The sequence below is a fragment of the Brachypodium distachyon genome, chromosome 4, assembly GCF_000005505.3.
Source record: "Brachypodium distachyon strain Bd21 chromosome 4, Brachypodium_distachyon_v3.0, whole genome shotgun sequence".
Taxonomy (NCBI): domain Eukaryota; kingdom Viridiplantae; phylum Streptophyta; class Magnoliopsida; order Poales; family Poaceae; genus Brachypodium; species Brachypodium distachyon.
This window is the reverse complement of record NC_016134.3, coordinates 44,664,052-44,685,829: the sequence shown is the minus strand read 5'-3', so window position 1 is coordinate 44,685,829 and position 21,778 is coordinate 44,664,052. Positions and strand designations below refer to the sequence as shown.

General features: G+C 42.6%; 2 protein-coding genes across 2 annotated transcripts; both read left to right on the top strand.

Moving 5' to 3' along the window:
- Positions 1-1,008: 1,008 nt before the first annotated feature.
- LOC100828126 lies at positions 1,009-3,292 on the top strand. Its single transcript, XM_010240318.3, has 3 exons — positions 1,009-1,252; positions 1,917-2,222; positions 2,297-3,292. The coding sequence occupies exons 2-3, from the start codon at positions 1,917-1,919 to the stop codon at positions 3,056-3,058; spliced, it is 1,068 nt and encodes a 355-aa protein (XP_010238620.1). The 5' UTR covers positions 1,009-1,252; the 3' UTR covers positions 3,059-3,292.
- A 751-nt stretch (positions 3,293-4,043) lies between these two features.
- On the top strand, positions 4,044-7,232 carry LOC104584753 (pentatricopeptide repeat-containing protein At5g16860). Its single transcript, XM_010240319.3, has one exon. The coding sequence runs from the start codon at positions 4,327-4,329 to the stop codon at positions 6,988-6,990; it is 2,664 nt and encodes an 887-aa protein (XP_010238621.1). The 5' UTR covers positions 4,044-4,326; the 3' UTR covers positions 6,991-7,232.
- Positions 7,233-21,778: the final 14,546 nt, after the last annotated feature.

Below are 21,778 nucleotides of genomic sequence, written 5' to 3'. Positions count from 1 at the left end.
AATTTAAAAATCATCAACTTATTATTTTTAAATTCAAATGTAATACTCCCTCACTTACAAATCCACGTCACTTATTTCCGGATGGAGGGAGTATATATCTACCGACACAATCACACAATATTACTCTACATTATACTGCATGTTTGTTTTGTTTCCTATTAAGTTTATTTTTAATTCTGATTATTTATGTAAAGTAATTCAACTATTGTAATCACATATTTAAAAGATATTTGGCAAATTTATATTTTCAACACTAATCCTTGATCCTCCATCCTACAGTTATATTCTACATGTACAATCAAACATTTGAATTTTAAAATATTCATCGTTAGAAAAATTTAAATGTATCATAACACGGAACTGATGGAAACTGAAGCTAATAGAATTGGCTAAGGATTTATGTTACTTCATAATCCTTACAGTACAATTCTTTTTGTGCCAAACAATCGAAGAATTGTTTTTTCTAAGTACTTTAAGTTATTTTCCATAAATGAAAATAATTGCATACGATCTATATAAATCTACACGAGCAGGTTTGAAAAACAGGTGACTCGATGCTGCCGTCAATAGGACTAACATGTGAGTCCCTCTTTTCAAGTTGATGTTTTTAAATAAGTAAACCGTGCTTCTCCCGTCCCATATTAAGTGTCGCTCATTCGGTAGTACAATAAAGCATGAATATATGTATTATGCTCGTTTAAATGTTCTAACTTTGTTCCATGTCAAAAGAATTAAACATACTAATATCCACAGTATCAAATAAGTGCAGGTTGTTTATTTTATTTTTTTGCTATAAATGGCTTTGGTTGGTTTCCGCAAAAAAAAGGAGAATACTCCGTATACTTTAGTTGGTGTGCAACAAACTGCCGCACGTGTTTACAGTTAAAAAAAAAAGGCTCGTGTTCCCCTCAAAAAATTCCGGCTCGTTTCTCCTGAGTCCTGGGCCCAGAAGTCAGCCAGGTAGAGCCGGAGCAGTTGGCCAAACACGCGGCTCCATCTCTACCGACTCCACGGGCGGAAGCCACGCGGAGCCGGAGCCTGTCAGCGTGCGATTGGGCCCTGTGGATCTACCCCGACTCCAACTCCGAGAGCCCACCCTAGCCCGCTCCTCCCGACGACCTAGCGCCGCCGCCCCATCCTGCCTGCCTGCCGCCGCCGCCGCGCACCGGGCTCCAACCTCGTACAGCCGCCGGTACTCCGCTGCCGCCTCTATCCTCCGTCCGCCGGCAACTCCTCGCGCGGAGAACAGAAGGTATCCATCCATCGGCCCCTCCCAATTCTCTAGTAGCAGCAACAGAGGAAAAAATCTTGCCTTGAAATGTTTGTGTATTATCTGAAGAACTCACGTACAAGCAGCAACAGGTCATCGTCTGCTCTTTCTTTGTATGCATCAATTAGCCCTACTGGATGGGGATTGTGTTCATGTCATCATGTGAATGAGCTCTTTGGTTCCTACTCCCAACTCCCAATAGTGATTCTAACATAGCGATCACACTGGAGCTGTTAAGCTAGTAACTGAGAAATTTACTATTTCGATAGTTTCGTATGTGGCTTCAACATGTTGTAGGGTTTTGTTTGTTTGTGTTCTATTCGGCTTTCTTCTGCCGCTTAATCAGCATCAGAGTATGCCCCCCCGCGAAATTTTTCCGTTTTGTTGGCAAAGATATCAGAAACAGAAGATGCATGAGTTGTGATTAATGTTAAGTGTTAGTTGCAGTTGTCGATTTTTACTTTCATTCCAAGGGTGCACAGGTTTGAGACAGGCTTAGATAGACCTATCCATCTCCTGAAATATTTCTTGTACTGGATTCAGACAATAATTGGGGAACCTGGAACTTATTTGTGCAGTAGTATATATAGCTAGGGATCACTGTCTTTTCAGAAATGATAGCAGTGAATCCATGTTGTTACTGCAGATGCCAGAAGCCGAGTGGAATGATGAACACACCAGAGTTATCTGTGAACTCTTTGCTGAGCAAGTTCAGGCTGGAAATCGACCAAATACCCATCTCAAAAATATTGGTTACAGTGTAGTTGCAGATAAGTTTGAGCAAAGGACAGGGTTACTTTATACAAAGTTACAACTTAAGAACAAATGGGATAAACTCAAGAGCGACTACATCAACTGGAAGAAATTACTCATAAAGGGGGCAAATTTAGGTTGGGACAATGAAAGACGAACAATTGCAGCCGACAGTGATTGGTGGAAAAACACATTTAAAGTATGTACAGTACGTAATCCTTTATCTTACGAACTATATTATCAGGTGTGACAGCTTTTTTCTTTCCTTCACAGGATTTGCCGGGTGCAAAGAAGTTCCGCAAAGCTGGACTTCGGAATGAAAATTATTTGAAAGTGATATTTGAAGACATTACCAGTGTCGATCAATCATCAGCGGCAGCAGGTAGTTTGCCATCTACTTCGGATGGCATCGTGAATGTTGATAATCTTGATGGATCAGATAACAATGTTGGAGATAATGATGGCACTCAGCCAGACCATGACGATGGTGCTCTAACAGTCCGTAATGGTGGCATTCTGCTAGACCATGATGGTGGCGTTCTACTAGACCAGGATGGTGGAGCTCAACCAGTCCATAATGGTGGCGTTCTGCTAGACCATGATGGTGGAGCTCAACCAGTCCATAATGGTGCCGTTCAGTTAGACCATAATGGCATCACTCAGCTAGAACATGAGCCCCCCTCAATTAGGAACAAGAAGAGAACTATTCATGTTAATACCAAGGAGAATAAGAAAAACAAGACTGAAACTGCTTTGCTGATGCAAGCTCAATTGAAGCGTATAGTAGAGTTGGCTGCAGAAGCACAGTCCATCTTTGAAAAGTTTTCCTCCCAAATTGACTCTCCAAGATCTGACATTCAAGATGTTATGACATTGGTTCGTGAATGTGGAGCACGGAGTGGAAGTGATGAATATTTCATCGCAACTGAATTGTTTGTCAATGCAGAGCAAAGGCAGATGTTCTGCACTATGGAGACAGCTGAGGAGCGTCTTGAATGGCTTAGACGAAAGTATAATGCCAAGTATAGAGCTTAGATTAATGATTCTTCATAGTTGGCTTTTTTATGTTCTGTCAGTAAGCTTTTGTTGTCTTCAGCATTCAAGACTTATCTTTTGTTGGATCCTAACAACAAGTACTATTTTATTAGATACTGACAACAACGACTGCCCCCCTTTGGATGTAAATGCTCATCTGTAAATTTTCAGCTCATTTGGTGCCATTTGTTTTCTGTCAATTATTATGTTGAGCCTTTCAACATTTTTTTCTAATATTTATTTGCATTAATTACTCATGTGTTTGCTACAGGTTGTGTGTTCATGCAGAAGGGATGCATCTGATGATGAAGATGAAAATCTTGAGCAGATGGTGTTTTGCCAACATATATATTTTTGTTAGTTAAAATAGGATAACGTTTCAGTCTCTCTTTTTTTTTCCTGTTTTTTTGGGGCCTCCCAGTCTCTTTACTTAGATATGTGTCTTATGTTTAGTCATCAATCTTCGTCTCTACTAGTCTTTAGTAGCAACGTTGAGCATGTTTTGATGATGTGAGTATTATGTTCTCGTCTCTGTGTTGTACTTTATGCTTGACACATTTTTTATTTAATTTGTGTGAGACCCCTCGAGAGAATATTCAGTGCTATCACTCTTTAAAAGTTTCGAAATAAGATATGTCTTTGATCCCACAAAATTTCAAATAAATTTTTTTCATTATACACAAAAAATCCAGACATGAATATATATTATCTAAATGTTTTGGTTTTGAGTGACATTGTTACTATTCCCCTTGTGTGTGGCCTGTCATATTTGTCGGCAGCGATTAGGAGGCAATTTCTATTTAAATCAAATCAGGGCCTGCGTTCGGTTTTTTTTTCTTCGGATCGTCTTACATGGGTCAATACGTTTTTTCGGCGCATCTCTTTCACGGGCCGTGGTTCCCTTACGGCCCAGATCGGATGGCCCATCCACTCCTGCAACTACCTTGTTTACGGGGACGGAACCTCAGCCGCCGTTCCGCTGCAAGCCCACGCCCGCCTCTCTCCCACGCCGCTGCCTGCCTTCACCTTTCCCGGCGGCCACGCGCGCCGCCTGCCTGCCCCCGCCACTGCTTCGGCCGCGCGCGCCGCCTACCTGGACGGGGACGGGGTGCAGCGGCGTCGGGGGCAGGTACTACTGCTCCTCGGCGGCGAGGCCCGTGAGCCACCACGGCCAAGCAATCTCTTAACTGACAGCGCCCCCTGCAGCAACTGGTATTCGCGGCGACGGGATTGTTGCTCTTACTTTGCATAATGATACTCTGATCGTTATGCTGCTCAACTTACCAAAGTCCACAAAACCAGTTGGAGCACGCTTCATCTCAGTTGCAAATGCGGCAATCATAGGTCTAGATGATTCTCTTGTTCATTTCACAGCACTGTTAAAGGAATGCAGGTCTGTGAATGCAGTTCAGCAAGTTCACCAGCAGATAATTTCTTCCGGTCTTCTTTCTTATCCAGCATCATTATTGCCAATCTCGTTGCCACCACTGCCATCTCAACCGTTCTTATCACCGAGGTCTTTGGGTACTGGTGTCGTTGCTGCTTATCTTGCTTGTGGTTCTACAGATGATGCTCTCACGGTGCTGGAGCGTGTTGTGCCGTCACCAGCTATCTGGTGGAATCTTCTCATCCGTGAACGCATCAAAGAGGGCCACCTTGACCGTGCAATTGCACTGTCTCGCCGCATGTTGCGTGCGGGGACTAGGCCAGACCATTTTACGCTGCCACATATACTGAAAGCCTGTGGAGAGCTACCTTCGTACAAATGTGGTATCACATTCCATGGACTTATATGTTGCAATGGCTTTGAGTCAAATGTCTTTATATGCAATGCACTGGTAGCGATGTATGCCCGCTGTGGTTCACTTGAGGAAGCCAGCCTGGTGTTTGAGGAAATAACTCTGAGGGGTATCGATGATGTCATCTCATGGAATTCAATTGTTGCAGCCCATGTTAAACATAGTAATCCTTGGACTGCGTTGGATATGTTCTCGAAAATGGCAATGATTGTCCACGAGAAGGCTACAAATGAAAGGTCAGACATCATTAGCATTGTGAACATTCTTCCTGCATGTGGTTCTCTAAAGGCACTACCTCAAACTAGAGGAATTCATGGCAATGCCATTCGGAATGGTACATTTCCAGATGCTTTTGTAGGCAATGCACTGATTGATACTTATGCAAAGTGTGGGTCAATGAAGGATGCGGTAAAGGTTTTCAATATGATGGAATTCAAAGATGTTGTTTCTTGGAATTCAATGGTGACTGGGTACTCACAAAGTGGGAACTTTGAGGCAGCCTTTGAGCTTTTCAAGAATATGCGCAAGGAAAAGATCCCATTAGACGTGGTAACCTGGACTGCTGTGATTGCTGGGTATGCTCAGAGAGGATGCGGCCAAGAAGCACTCGACGTTTTCCGGCAAATGATTTTTTCTGGTTCAGAGCCAAATTGTGTCACAATCATCTCTCTGTTGTCTGCTTGTGCTTCCTTGGGAGCATGTTGTCAGGGTATGGAAACTCATGCCTACTCTCTCAAGAATTGTCTTTTGTCTTTGGATAATCATTTTGGTGGTGATGATGGCGACGATGAGGATCTCATGGTGCACAATGCATTAATAGATATGTACTCAAAGTGCAGAACCTTCAAAGCTGCACGTTTGATATTTGATTCTATACCCCGGAAGGAACGTAATGTAGTGACTTGGACTGTTATGATAGGTGGGTATGCACAATATGGGGACTCAAATGATGCGCTCAAGCTTTTCTCAGAGATGATTTCAGAACCACATGCAGTTGCCCCAAATGCATTTACAATTTCCTGCATACTGATGGCCTGTGCACATCTGTCAGCCCTGCGTATGGGTAAGCAGGTTCATGCTTATCTGGTTCGTCAGCACCGATATGAAGCTTCTACGTACTTTGTGGCAAACTGTCTTATTGATATGTACTCCAAGTGTGGTGATGTCGATACAGCTAGGTATGTATTTGATTGCATGCCTCAAAGGAATGCCATTTCTTGGACATCAATAATGACAGGATATGGAATGCACGGTCGTGGTAATGAGGCCCTGGACATATTTGACAAGATGCAAAAGGCAGGCTTTCTTCCTGATGATATATCATTCTTGGTTGTTCTATATGCTTGCAGCCATTCTGGAATGATTGATCGAGGCCTGGATTACTTTGACAGCATGAGTAGAGATTATGGTGTGGCTGCTAGTGCAGAGCATTATGCTTCTGTTATTGACTTGCTGGCACGTGCTGGGCGATTAGATAAGGCATGGAGTATGGTTAAGGACATGCCAATGGAGCCTTCTGCAGTGGTCTGGGTCGCATTACTTAGTGCCTGTAGAGTACATTCGAATGTGGAACTTGCTGAATATGCTCTTAACAAGCTAGTTGAGATGAATGCAGACAACGATGGAGCTTACACGCTCATCTCCAATATATATGCTAATGCAAAGCGTTGGAAGGATGTAGCTAGAATCAGAAACCTGATGAAGAACTCCGGGATTAAGAAGAGGCCCGGATGCAGTTGGGTCCAGGGTAAGAAAGGAACTGCATCTTTCTTTGTTGGAGATCGGTCACATCCTTTATCTCATCAGATTTATGCCCTTCTGGAGAGATTAATTGACCGCATCAAATCTATGGGCTATGTCCCTGAGACAAATTTTGCTCTGCATGACGTCGACGATGAAGAGAAAAATAACCTTCTTGCTGAGCACAGCGAGAAGCTTGCTCTCGCATATGGCCTTCTCACAACTTCCCCTGGTTGTCCGATAAGGATCACAAAGAACCTGCGTGTTTGTGGTGATTGTCACAGTGCATTCACGTACATCTCAAAGATTGTTGACCATGAGATCATTGTACGGGACTCTAGTCGCTTCCATCATTTCAAGGATGGCTCATGCTCTTGCGGTGGCTATTGGTGATGGCTTCAGTTGTGAAAATAGCAGAGGGAGAAGTAGAAACCAACAGTGTACTGCAATAGGTTTTCCACACAGAATGTACTAATTAATGTACTTATGATTCTTTGCTACTGATCAACACTCAGAGATGAAGTCCCTGATTTCTCTCCATTGCAATTCTTATACGGGGTATCCATCTGCAGAGTCTTTCTGCTCTTTTCATGTCTTCATTTCTTATGCTGATTCCATTAAAGAAATGAATCTAACTGGAGGTCTGTGTTTTGTGTACATGTTTTTCTGTCCTTATACTTCAAAAGTTTAGTTTTGTCTGATCAAAGACTGACGGATTATTTCCTTCTGTCCTTGAATATATTTCAGAACCTTAATTCTGGTAAGATACAAGGTAAATCAATTGCTGTAGAATAGCAAGGCTCCAGGTATATATTTTTTGTCGATCAAAGGTTATGGAGATGCATCTATGCTGATTAGTTTTTATTTTCAATCATTGAAGTCTTTGCCAAATAGACATAACTTCTGATTGTTCTTCCTTATCTGGACATTTTGATTTATGATTGCATTCTGCCTATCTATTGGGAGGTCATACTAGCTTTCGCACCAGTAGGATAAATGTATCAACTATTCAGCCTAGGGCATTAGTTACTAACCAGCAGAATTGTTCAGTATCAAAGTGTGCGCCGGCGATACCAGGGTGACATTCCTGGGGTGCCACTGCCAGCAGTTGTGTTGATGAGCACGGGCTGAGATGGCAGTTGTCAAGTTGAGGAAGAAGTGTATGAGCAATGACCATGTTGTGGTGCACATTTTTACTACGCCAATTCTGCCCGATAAGGAGGAGTAAATAACGTAAAATCACCCAGCGCAGCGGGAGTACGTACTGACATCTAAACAGTACTAGTACGAGTCCCCAGCAAACGAGCTCGTCCGCGCAGGCCAACGAGCACAGCGCAGTGGCGTGTCACTGCCCGCCACAGTACTCACAGACAGCGAGTCAAGGACCCCTCCTCACTCTACCCCGCTACTCCTTGACCTCTCTGCTCCAACCATCTCCTCGGATCGATCAGCCTGGGTTGATGTCCCTGGTCTCCATCTCGATCGGTTTCTTTGCAAAGCTATCTCGTTGATACTGTATTATATATGCAAGAGCATGACACCAGAAGAATAAAGGTATTTTAACAAGTTTTTCACTCGCAACTTAAATATATGCACATCTTAGAACTGAAGTATTTTCCTCATGTCTCAAGTAATGACCCTTTTCCTCTTGAAATTCACGGCCAATAGAATCGACATTACTGCATGTTAAAACTGCAATATAACTGATCGATGCATCTGCAACACATGGGTAAAAAACCTGTAAAAATGATAAGTCGTCGTAGTAGATGCAGTAGCTTCACTGGATGCTTTAACTTGGTACTGATAAAAGTAGGTGTGCACCGGTACTGCTAGAACCCCAGATCATTCTTCGCCGCAAAATCCAGACATTTTGCTGGAGTTCCAAGCACGGGCAAATTCAAAACCCGCTCCGTATATAGCTGTAAAATACTCCCTCCCTCCGTTTCTTTTTATAAGACGTTTTGGAAAGTCAATTTGGCTTAGCAAAACGTCTTGTAAGAAGGAACAGAGGAAGTGCCAAACTGCCAATAATCTTTATCTGCCAGTTCCAAGTTTCTAGGTTCAAATTAAGTTCGAATACATGTAGGAGATACCAAAGAAAAAGATCTGAATAAGATTCCAACTCCAATCAGCATGTTATGATCCAGAGAAAAGAAAACCTAGAAATGCAAAGGCAAATCTCAGGTCAGCAGGGCCTAACAGCTGGCAGCGAGATCATTGTCAACATCCTGCGATGAATCAGAACATATTCTCAGATTAAACATCTTGTGGACACGTTGCATGAGATGTTATGATTCCATGCATTTGTCAATCAATTAAATCTTTGACATGAACAGATAGCAACAACAGCAAGCAAATAAGCTAGACAAAGAATTTAGCCCTTAATTTTACAGGGTTAAATCTAATGAAGAGGCAACAACCTAACTTTACTGTATCCATTACATTACAACACATGGGTAAAAAACGAAGCATCTCATCAATGTGTGTTGTTTCTCCAAGCACCGCAGAAGGTCTTAAATCAGCTGGGTGAATAAGAAATGTCCAATAGAAATTATGTTTGGTAGGTAAAACCAACGTATCTTTAAAAAGGGAGAACAAATGTCGCCAAGCAGAGCTCCTAAAATATTCCAATACTAGCTAAGAGACCTGCCTATAGTAGATCAGTAAGAAACCTTAGGCTTTTACATCCTCGTAAGGAATAACTGAATCTGATTCATTGAAACTTTATTCCACGCCATAAGCCGCATGAAACATTCCATGGCAACAAATAAACAGATTTTTTACAAAGTTTTTTCACTTAAAACTAACACAGATTCTTGGCCTCCAAAAATTAAGAGTTTTTCTGAGAAAGTCTCCAGTGGTTTAAAATACTTCCAAAACTGCAGTAGCTCATTCAGTACGTGTATTTCAATCTGTATGCTACACATGTTGCCTACATCTAGGATTTCTCGACGACGTTCTTTCGTTTCACTTTCACTCATTCCTAGCAAGCCACCACAAATATTTCAATATTATTACTGTTCCACATCTCAATTCCTGTCAAGTGGCAAGTTCTGGAAATCAAACAGGTCATGCCCTTTATCAGATCAGAGTTCCGTTGGTCAACTCAAGATCCCAGCATGAAGACATGCAGAGCTTTGTTGCCATGAAACATGATTAACTGAAACAAGTGAAGGAACTTGTTTTTACACCCTCAGCTGAACACAGCATATTTCCCAGGGTAACCTTCTGCAAGCGTCGGGCTTCTCAAGAAGGCCAGGGAACTCTCAGTGCTTTGCAATGCTGAAGTAAGCGTTATTATATTCTCCTCTCAGGGGAAACTCCATGAACTGGCAACTAATGGGTGTGTTTCCAAAATTCATGCCACATACTGATTTTTTATGTGTATGACTTCAACTCTGAGATGCTTTCCTTTTTGTTCACAAAATACATGAAACATGATTGGGAGGTACCGGAGTGAGGTGGTAGGAAGTCAAACGCAAAACAGAGCTCTACAAAGCCAGGTCTACCTATTTACCTTGTAAAGCTTGGAAGCATTGTAATATTTGTAACAACTTGAAAGGGTGGTTGTCTGTTCACTCCATTGAGGTTATTCCCTATATTGCTATGAAATAAAAGTAATTGAACCCATTCAGCATGGTACACGTATGTATCACCGGTCTTTTGACTACAATTGACTGGATTGATGTATACTTTAAAATAATTGTTATTCAGTATAAAACTTAGGAACATAAGGATGAAACAGCATTTAACAACTTATGCAAAATAAAAATATAATTTCCTAGCAAAGCACATGCATTTAGCTAGTGAACTATCCAGGTGAGCCACCAGAAGGGGCTCAGGGTTTCACATCTAGGCCCAACTGAGAGCAGCAAACCAGTAGTCCAGTACACACTTTTCAAGTGAGCCACCAGAAGGGGCTCAGGGTTTCTCACATTTAGATCCAACTGAGAGCAGCAAACCAGTAGTCCAGTACACACTTTTTGTTGGAGAAAGAGATGGATTATTAAGTAAACAAACAAACAACTTATCTGTATTCTTACAATAAATAACTCATGACGATACCAAAGATACCTGATACTCTTAACAGCTAGCAGAACCTGAGATTTTCTTGGTAAGGGAAAGAGATAGGTCAACTACAGCACGGTATACGGTAATCTTCCATTTTTAGATGGCTGGTTACATATCTTGCATTAGGACTGAATTGCACTAGCCTAGTGATAAGTGAAGCAAAGAAGGTCCATGTATGGAGGAGGAACAGGGGACATGACGATATATAAATTGCACAAGCTAGGAAAGGTCTTGAGCTATGGATTTGCCAGATGCGATCCACAAAGGTAGGACATCTGTTCCCCAATTTTTTGTTCAAATTCCTTCAGTGTGCATCAGATGCAGATCATGCAACAAGAGATACAAGTTCTCGAAAATAAGGTCAGTCTTGATGTCTCATATCCTTCTCCTTATCCCACAAAGGTCCTTTTATTTAATTGTATATTTTTATCTATTCAGTCCAAGTATTACATGTATTTAACATCTTGTCTCAAATTTGCCCAAATATGGATGTATCTATTCCTAAAAAGCGTCTAGATACATGTAGCATTTCGACAAGAATTATGACGGAGGGAGTACTAGGCTACAATCCCAAGTGTATTTCAAAACAAATGTGCAACTACAATTTCATCAAAATGATTGGCAGATGGACTACTGGATAATCAGATTAGAACCAAAGGGGTTATTCTCTCACACACAAAAATGAGTTTCTGGTTTGTACTTAAAATTCAACTACAGAAGAAGGATCATATTGGCACTTCCCCCTGTTTAGAGATGTGACACAGCTGCAACACTAACTAACTACACCATACTATGATATTTTCCTCCGAAGCACATAATTAATAAAGTTCTTAGGGTAAAGCACAGTCCTACACTGGTAAAACTATCTTATAATAAAGGCATAAATTTTTCCAGTATAGAACAGAACCTTTAAAATTCAGTTTTATAGTTTACATAGCTATCGCACTCTTTTTGGCTGAAATATTATTAATTAAATGTTATACTCCCATAATATATATTCTGATATTTATCAGCTAAAATTTACAACTCTGAATAGTTTTATTGTACATGTTCAGAATAGAGTAGGGTCCTCCCATACGGTACCAGTAAATAAGTGTACCCTTCGATTTCCATTGTGCGGGTGAAAGAACAGAAAGAACTATATGCACTCAGTCTTTCTTGGATCTCCATTTTCAACACATCCAGTTACCAATGGAAACCCCTTTTTTTCAATCAAGTTTGTCTACGGATATGCACTATATGCAGGTGAAAGAACAGAATGAACTATATGCACTTAGTCATATTCTGTCAGTCAGTGCAAGTTGTACTGAATACTATATATAACCGATATGAATTAAACTGTAATGTCGTCTGGTGGTCCTTCTGAATGAAGGTGTATCATGTAATATTTTGCAATAAATAACTGGAAAAATTTATTGCATGCCATAACATGGTTTACCAGCATAGTCAACGAGTCAACATGGGGACTTCATATGCTATCTACATAAGGGCTTCATATGCTAGCCCTCAACATCACATTTCAACAACAATACGAATGTGAATGATCATAGCATGTGAACTTGCTTCACTGGTCCGTTAGAAATTTCATACAAACAATAACAACCCTATTCCTGACCTTGTATTTCTATCAGTTCAGACATTACCAACAGCCAACATTTACTGTAACCCGCACCACACCAAACTTTCACATAGCAATCACATATCAACTAACCTAAGGAAAGATATCATACCCAACAGGATCCTCGGGAGGAATACCACCCAACCTGATGATTCGAAGTCTCTTCCTCGCAGCTTTTGACCTTATACAAGCATAGTGGTGAAGCAAATCTTCTATCATTATTGAGACACTTCGGCGATCATTAGGATGGATGCCACGGTAATATTCTACTGCCTCACGGGTAGATTCTTGCTCTTCATACAGCAACATGAGCTGGTCTGCATAACATTGAATCTGGAAAGGCGAGTACAGAAACATGTAAGATACGACCAAAGCAATTTTTACAATAGAGTATAGCAATCTGAACAAAGCAAGTAACATATAAAGAAAATGCAACTCCTAGCATAGCGACTCGCTATCTACCTTGTCCTGAATGGCCTTAGGTATTCGGTTTGCTTCTTCAGCAACCTGGATCTGCTCATGTACACCATCATCCTCCTGTGCCCGGACCCGCAACTGGAGATCTTCCTCCTGTACCTCCTGTACAAGGACTGCCTCAGATCTATACAAAGAACGCAACTAGATGAGTAACAAACCCCAACTGTAATAATCCAACATGAAACACAGCTAGATGAGTAAGAAATCTCAACTGTAACAACCAGCATGAAACACAACTAGATGTGTAACAAATCCCGAATGTAACAATCCCAGCAGGAAACACAACTAGATGTGTAACAAATCCCAAATGTAACAATCCCTGCATGATTACTGAGTAATTCAATCAGTAACAAGGAGCAGAAATAATTCAAACATGATTACTGAGTTAGTTAACACATAAAGCTTGAGAATAAACTACTATATTAAGTTGAAGGGCCTAAGAAAAAAAACAAAAAAATAGGCTATAATCAGCAACAGTAACAATCCAAAACAAGAAAATATACTATAACTAGCAACAGTAACAATCACCAATAAAAAAATTGGGATCAATCAGTACTATAAATATAAAATTAAACTGAAGAAAGAGTAATCGGTACTAGAAAAAATAGTTCTAGAATTTTAGATATCAACTACGCATGCAACTACCAATACACTACCACAGCAGCAGTATAATATGTGATTCGTGATTCTCTGACTAGAAAATCGACACTTCAATCCTGCCTACCGCTCCCAAACAAAATCACACAACTCAGGAGGTAATCACGCCGTCACCCCTCTACAGAAAAAGCCCAACGAACCACACAGTAACACCCATCCCATCAACAAATAGGGTTATACCTTTCCTGGAGAGGGCCTGGCAAGGGCTTGGGGAGGAGGACAACGCGAATGTTCTGTTCAGAGTCGTTGTAGATCGGGACGCCACCGGAGGAGAGGTCGGCGCAGCCTGAAGATGAGGCGACGCCGCGCTGTGCGCCGAGGTCATGGCCGCCGCCGACGTAGTTCCTGAAGGAGGCGACGCAGCCTGCATCAGGGAGGAGGATCTCCCCCTTCGGCTCAGGGAGAGCGACGCCTTGCTTGAAGAGGTTGATGAATCCTGCACCGATGGCGATATCGCGGTCGCCGCCGGTCTGGTAGAAGGCGAGGCAGCCTGGTACGAGGGGGTCGTTGTCGCCTGCGCCGATGTCACGGACGGCGTCGTTCTTGGAGTGGGCGACGCTGCCTGTCTTGAGGGAGTCGACGCCGGCTGCGCCGATGTCGCGTCACCCGTCGTTCTTGGAGGCGGCGACGCCTTTGATTTGCCCCTTCGGATGGGGGAACTCGATTTCCCGCATTGGGTCGGCGACGACTAGGTTTCCCCTGGGGTCGGGGAGGTGGAGGTCCCCCATATTGTCGGGGAGAGGCCCTTCGCTGGGCAGGAGACCGCCGCCGTCGTCCTCATCGGCGCCGCCGTGGACGCGGCGACTCGCGGGGTTCACCATAGCGCGCTACGGATTTCTCTGTTGGGTCTTGAGCGTAACGACCGTTGTTTTTCCGAGGGGCTCCGCAGCGGCAGTCTTTGTTTTTTTTGAGAAAACTCCGCAGCGGCAGTCGAGTTTTTATATAGACCGTAGCGGGCCAGGTGCTGGGGAGGGATCGGAATGGGCTGGGCCCCATATCTTAGGGCCCACGATCGGCTTGCAGCTCTTGCCACAGATCATATAGAACTAGGGATCCCCCTAAAAAAATATATATAGAACTAGGGAAAGAAATGTTCGCTCAAAACAAATATAGAACTAGGGTTAAATGATATTCTCCCACATACAGAACTAGAGTTAGAGTTACATGATATTCAACAAACGTTCAGCTAGACATTACTTCGGAATTCTTATATGGAAACTGATAATAATTTTACTGACAAATGTATCTATGATCAATATGCAAACATCAAGGTGTCCAGATACTTGATCAATACATATTGTGTGTATACATTCAGTAAAACATTGCTCAACCTATTACACATGATTATAGACAGCTAATAGGGACGTGCACTAAAAAATTCCAAAAAGAAAGTAGCAGAATCACAGCTCCATAAGGAAAACTATTTCATTTCATCTGAATTTTCTATTCCTAGATTGAGAAATTCTAGACCAACTGGTTGCGATATATACTCAATAATCCATTTTCACCGAATAAGCAATGTATTTAGTTTGCTAATGCTGATTTGTTGAAACTAAAATTAAGCCCATGCGTCCATAGAATAAGTAACAGAACACCAACGCAATGAAATCAGTATGAGATTAGTACAAAAGGTAAGAAGCTATGCTTGTTTGCAGCAGCATAGTGAAGTTAAGAAAACACTGTATCATCAAAATGAAAAAATAGGAGCAATAACGAAGCCAATATCAAGACAACACTACTTGTTTAATGGGATAGTTCAAGAACTAGGTGCTTTTGCGGTAACCTTATTTGTCGAAGTGTAGGGAAGATATCAATTTTATACTATTTCCTGGATCACAGGTCTGCCTACCCATTACCTTTGTTCAGTTGCTTTATATCAACAATCAGAAGTTCAGTAGAAAGCACACAGTAACTTGATCGTAAAAGAAAGTGAAATGTCTAGTCTTTCATAATGGTCCAACTATAGAGAGCAAGATAGTACTGAGTGAAATGTTCTGTCTTTCATAATGGTCCAAATATAGAGAGCAAGATACTACTGAAATATGTGTTCCTGGGCCTCTACAACCAGAACCAACCTCAAATGCGACAAGTATGGCCCAAACAACATCGCTCTTTCTACACAACACAACAGAATTCATGCTAAATCTTAGCTGAAATTTCCAATTATTTCACTCGGTGAACTGAACTAGATTACTAAGGAAAGCACAAAGGTAAATTTACATTAGGATATGAAGCAATAGCAAGGACATTGCTACCGAACATGGCTAAAATATTGAAGAAATTAACAGAGAATAAAACTATGCCGAATATAGTTCGATCAAAACCTTCAGACTATAGACTTCACAATCACAAAATTGGAACAATGTCATCCACCCCTATAACCTATATCAACACAGAAAATTGCTACATATCAGCATGAATCACCGTAGTCATGTCCATCAACACAAGCAAGTCAAATTGCCATGCTCTATCACTTGCCAGCACAATTCAAGCATTGGATCAGAGGGATACGTCAAATGAAACTAAGCAGCTTAAGATCACAGAAAAAAAAAATCAAAATTCAAGAAACTACGGCTCATTAGCAACTTTAATTCAGGTGCAGGTCATGGAAAAATTGAACTAGTGGACATACAGAGAAGCCGAACCCAAGGTGTAAACTACTACCACCATATATACAAATGGAACAGTTGGTTCAGTGCAACACATAATCGGTAGGTAACAAGGCATCCACATTACTAATACATCCAACAGGCCACTACCATTAGAAAAAAAAAAGAAACAAGGCGTCCACCATTACTAATACATCCACCAGACCACTACCATCAGTCAGGGAAGAAAAAAAACAGCAATCCAGCATAGGTAAAATTGCCAACTTTAGCTTAGTTTCCATCTTCCTCGTCGTCGGTGATCCATCCGACAGTGTACCCCTTGGTGTCGAGGTCCCGGCGGATGTCGTCCTGGGTAGTGCGGATGCAGTCGTACATGACCTTGCGGATCTTGATGGACGCGATGATGTCCGGGTCGTAGTAATGGAGGCGCTCCGGGGGAGGCAGCACGGGCACCCTGGGGTTCATGGCGAGGATCTTCTGCACCCGCTCCGCCGGCAGCCTCTTCCACACCTCTGTCTTCCCGTCGACCACTCTACGCCCCAGCTGCATCTCCTCCTCTGCCGTCATCTCCGTCATCTTCATCTTCTTCGGTTCCCTGTGCTCCTCGTCGCCGCCTTCGTCTTCGCCGATGAGCAGCGAGAGAGGCCACTGTACTCGCCGTCGGCCATCGCTCTCTGGGCTCTTTGGTTCGTGGGCGGCGGCGGATCTGATCTGATCTGGTCTGCGAGATCCCTTGTGTCCTGGTCCTGGTGCTCCCCCCGCCTGCCTATTTTTTATAGCGGCTAGCCCTTTGCAGGCTTGGCTCTCCGAACCCTACTGGCTACTGGGAAACAGAGACGGGCTGGCTCTCCGAACCCGATTGGGAAACAGATGGGCTCGTTCGGGAATACGAAACCCCCGAATCCGAAATCGGGATTACGAAAGTATTATTCAGAATTTGCCGTATTCTCCAAAATGCTGTTACACTCACAAGACATGATTTTTGGGAAGATAGGGTGCGTCAAATAGTCATGATCTGATAAGGCATCGTGTTGGTCCAACAACTGCCGAGGTTCAAGTTCAAGATGTTGAATTTGCACTACATAGTGTGTACCTTCTCTTTTAGTCTTGTTACATATCTTTCCAGTGTCGTAATGTTTTTTAAGACATCACATTTTGAGATAGACAGATCTAAAATGTTAGTTAAAGATATGAAAATTCAAGTACTTGTTTGGACATTTTGATGTATGATTGCATTCTGACTATCTGTTTGGAGCTTATAGTGTACTAGCTTTCGCACTACAAGAGCATGTATGGTTGAAACCACATCATCATTGAAAACATTAGCATTTCTAGATTTCCAGAGGCGCCATAAGATGATAAGCAAGATCAACGGCGAAATGTATAAGGAGAGACCTAGGCCGGAGGAGCCAAAGTTCATTGAAATTAGTTCCTTGAGCGTGCGATGCCCAAAATATCCCAAAGCTGTAGAGTGAGAGGGCATGACAAGAATAGATGATCTCTATCTTCTGCTGGGTGGCCACATATCTCACACGCCGCAGATTGAATTGTTGACTTGTGGAGCAGATTTTGGCACGTGTCGACCCGATCTTTGAATAGAAGCCAAGAGAAGACTTTTACTTTGTTAGGGACAAAGCCTTGCCAAATCCAATCAGCATTAGGGTCCTTTGGGGCGGCAGATAAGGGCAGGTAGGTGCCTCTTGTAGATAGTGCGATCCTTCCTTCAAGGACCTCACATCGGGAGCATCATCAAGAACAACATTCTGCAACACAAGAAGCAAAAAAATCGAGTTCTGCCTCAACAGCGAGAGTCAGCCGATTCCGCAAGCCATGCTCAAGTCCCTCACCCATAATTGTAGAAACAAATGCATTTGGTCTAGTATGGTGGGCGAAAAGAGCTGGAAAAACCGAAGCCAGCGAGTGTGTAAAATCCAACAATCTTGCCAAAAGAAGGTGGAAGCTACTCCCTCCATTTCACAAAAGTTGGCGTATTTTGTTTCGTTAAGACAAGGCTTTCACCAATGATAACTATATTAATATGTGTTTTTACATACATGAAATTTATATCAATAGATTCGTCTTTAAAAGTTCTTTCTAAGAATCATTATTTTGTATGATATAAGTTACATATTAATAGTGCAATTCTTGGTCAAAGTCTTGTCTTAACGAAACAAAATACGCCAACCTTTGTGAAATGAAGGGAGTATGATCTAACCTTGTATGAAGTAATTGACCTCAACAAATCAATATGCTGTAAAACGAGCTTTACAAGGTGGGAGGTGGGTGGTGTGGCATTGAAAGGGCGCGGCCAGTGAGCAAATAGCCCTTTTTCCAAGGGAGGTTTTCGGAGTGGAAGAATCGAAATGCAAATTTCAAGAGCAAGCTAGCATTCTGCAATGATAGATTTTTTACTCCTAAGCTACTTGCCAGTTTAGGTAAACATACGTTATCCCAAGCTACTAAACATTGGGCCCAGAACATGAATCTTTTGATGCCCAAAAAATTGACCTTATTAATTTATCCATTTTAGTAAGAACATATTTAGGAATTTTGAAAGAGGACATGAAATAGGTCGGCAAAGAGTCCAGAACAAAGGAGACTAGAATCATTCTTCCCCCCTTCGATAGCAAGGAGGCCTTCCAACCGGCAAGATATTTGTCACATTTTGCAATGATTGGTTGGAAAGCCGAGGCAGGAAGCTTGTATGGCGACAACGATAGACCAAGGTAGATTTGTGGGAAAGAGTGCAAGCCCGTACGGCCGTACCTAAGACCTGAGACAGAGACATAGCTTCTTCCTGGGAAACATTGAAATTAAGGGACAAAAGTTGTTTTTTGGAAATTAATGGTAAGACCAGTGGCCCGAAAAAAGTCATCCAGAATTGATTTGATGTGGACTGCCGCAATAGAAGATGCTTTGGCAAGAATAATCGTGTCGTCAGCATATTGAAGGACCGCACATGGCATATTGGGAAGTATTGGGTGGGCAACATCCCCAGCTAGCGCCATACATGTGAGGAACTGTTGTAGAACGTCAACGACAATAATGAATAGGTATGGCGAGAGAGGGTCCCCCTGATGTAGTCCTGACCTACACACGACGTGATGTTATTACTTGTACGGTGGATGTATCAACTATTCAGCTAAGTCCAGTGGCGGAGACATAGGTGGTGCTACTTGTGCTACAGCACCAGTCTTCGGCAAGGGTGTTCAAAAGAGAAGTTAGTAGTTATCTACTAGATCCATCTTCAGTATAGCACCACTAGATCCATCTTAGCAAACATCCTTCTTCAGTTTTTGTCTCCTCCCTTCAGTTTTGTCTCCTCCACTGGCTAAGTCAGTTACTGACCAGCAGAATTCTTCAGTATCAGGCTTTGTATTGTCAAAGTTTGCGCCGCGATACCAAATGACATTCGGGTGCCAGCAGTGGTGTTGACGAGTTGAGATTGCAGTTGTCAAGTTCAGGAAGAAGTGTACGAGCAATGAGCATGATGACGTGCATACTTTTAATATGCAAATTCTGATCAATGAAAATAAAGAGGTGGAATATTTTTTCGAGGGTACACGTGAGGAGGTGTATGGAGTTGGAGGAGAAGGTGACCGGTGCCGGACGTGTCGTCCAAAGTGACTTGGATTCCTTTTGTCACCATGTCGCCTCCTCCGTGTTGGGTCACTCATGGGTGCCAAGGTTTCTCGGGCACGGAAATAACGAGTAGATTACGTAAAATCACCCTACGGAAGTAAATCAAAGAGAAAAAAAAGTTTATTTTCAAACCTGATCTTGTAGAGGAAGTCTGAAACAGAGCTTAACTTTTGAATCCCTGAATTTCAAACCCTGACCTTACCGATCCCGGTCAATTAAAACCTTCAATCCCGAAAATTGTTTTGGTAGATTGGTTTCCTTTATTTAGGGCCGGGATATCCGAATAGGCTGAATGAGTCGGTTCCAAGACAAGGTTCTCACTTTTCTATATTTTTTTGACATCAACGCCATGATACTTATATTACCATTTCTCGAATCAATCATAGGTTCACTTTGCGGGTCTTCTGATATACTTTCGGATACATGATATTCATGTACAATATACTAAGTTGATGAGACGAAAATATCAAAATATATCAGAACACCTTAGCCAACATAGTTAAAAATAGGAGTATATCAAAAGATGCTCTAAAAAAATTAGTTATGGTTATTCTCGTTAGTTATTTCCTAAACATAGTTAAAAATATCAAAATTAAAAAAAAGGAGATACGAGAGCATCATTTGGATCCTTCCTCTAGTTTTAACCAGCAATTCCGGTGTTACATTAACAAAGCCAGTCCCCAAACACTATTTTTGGAATTAAGGGGCTTAATTGACCGAGATCAGTAAGATTGGGGTCTGAAATTTAAGGATTCGAAGGTTAGCGTCTGATTCAGACTTTGTCTACAAGTTCAGGGTTGAAAATAGACTTTTCAACCCTGAAATTTATTGAATGCCACTTTCACATATGATGAAAGTCGTACTTACCGTTCTAACTGTATCTAATTTATTGGTTAATCTATACGTATTATTTGTGACATTCAATAGCAAGTAGGCATTATTCACGACTACTTGACAGGTTAACGGTGGCTATTTGCGAGGTTAACGGTCCCTTTAGCTTAGTTTCCGTCTTCTTCCTCGTCGTCATCGGTGATCCATCCGACAGTGAACCCTTGATGGACTCGATGACTAATGGGTCGTAGTAATGGAGGCGCTCCGGGGTAGGCAGCACGGGCACCTTGGGGTTCATGGCGAGGATCTTCTGCACCCGCGCCGCCGGCAGCCTCTTCCACACCTGCGTCTTCCCGTCGACCACTCTACGCCCCAGCTGCATCTCCTCCTCGTCCGTCATCTCCGTCATCTTCATCTTCTTCGGCTCCCTGTTGTGCTCCTCGTCCGCCGTCGCCGTCGTGCAGCGGGAGAGGCTGCAGAAGCCGCCGTCGGCCATCGCGCTCTGGGCTCAGAGCTCTAGGGTGTTGGGGATTTGGTGCTCGTTGTGGGCGGCGGCGGATCTGATCTGCGAGATCCTTGTGTGTTGTTCCTGTTCCTGGTTCTGGTCCTCGGCCGGCCTGCTTTATAGCGGCTATCGGTCTCCGAACCGGACCGGGGAACAGACGGGCTCGCTCTCGGAACCCGATCGGGAAACAGATCGCCTGCAGCCTATCTTTGCTTAGCTTCGTCTCCTTGGCTTCCTCGCATTCGCTTGCCGCCGTGGAAGTGAAACGACTACAGTAGCTATCTTGCCACTGCCTTTTTCTTATCAATTTACCATACAAAATTGTACCAGGCGAGACACAGGTTTCAGAACTGTTTTCTTATCAACTTGCAGACAACTCTCAGAACCAGTCCCAGGTCCTATCAGAGCTCATGGAAAATACAGGTTTCAGTTTCCAGAAGTTCAGTAAAACAGATTTGACCGTAATCACAAAATGCAGCAGTAAAGCAATACAGCTGCTGACGTGCACAATACAAGATCGTGCGAGGGAGCATAGGGGACACATGATGTTGAAAGACTTCTGCTACAGCTACAGGTACATCCCCGCTGTTGGAAGCAGCAACCACCACAGGGGGAGAGAAGCCGCGAGCACTGGGAGCGCCAAGAGGCCACAGATTTCCTCAGCTTTTTAGGGATTGGAAGTTATGGGGCTGATGCAGAATTTTTAATATGGAAGGAAATACTGCATATACGCTTCAAAAGGAGCACTAATATGTAGTAGGACTGTAGGAG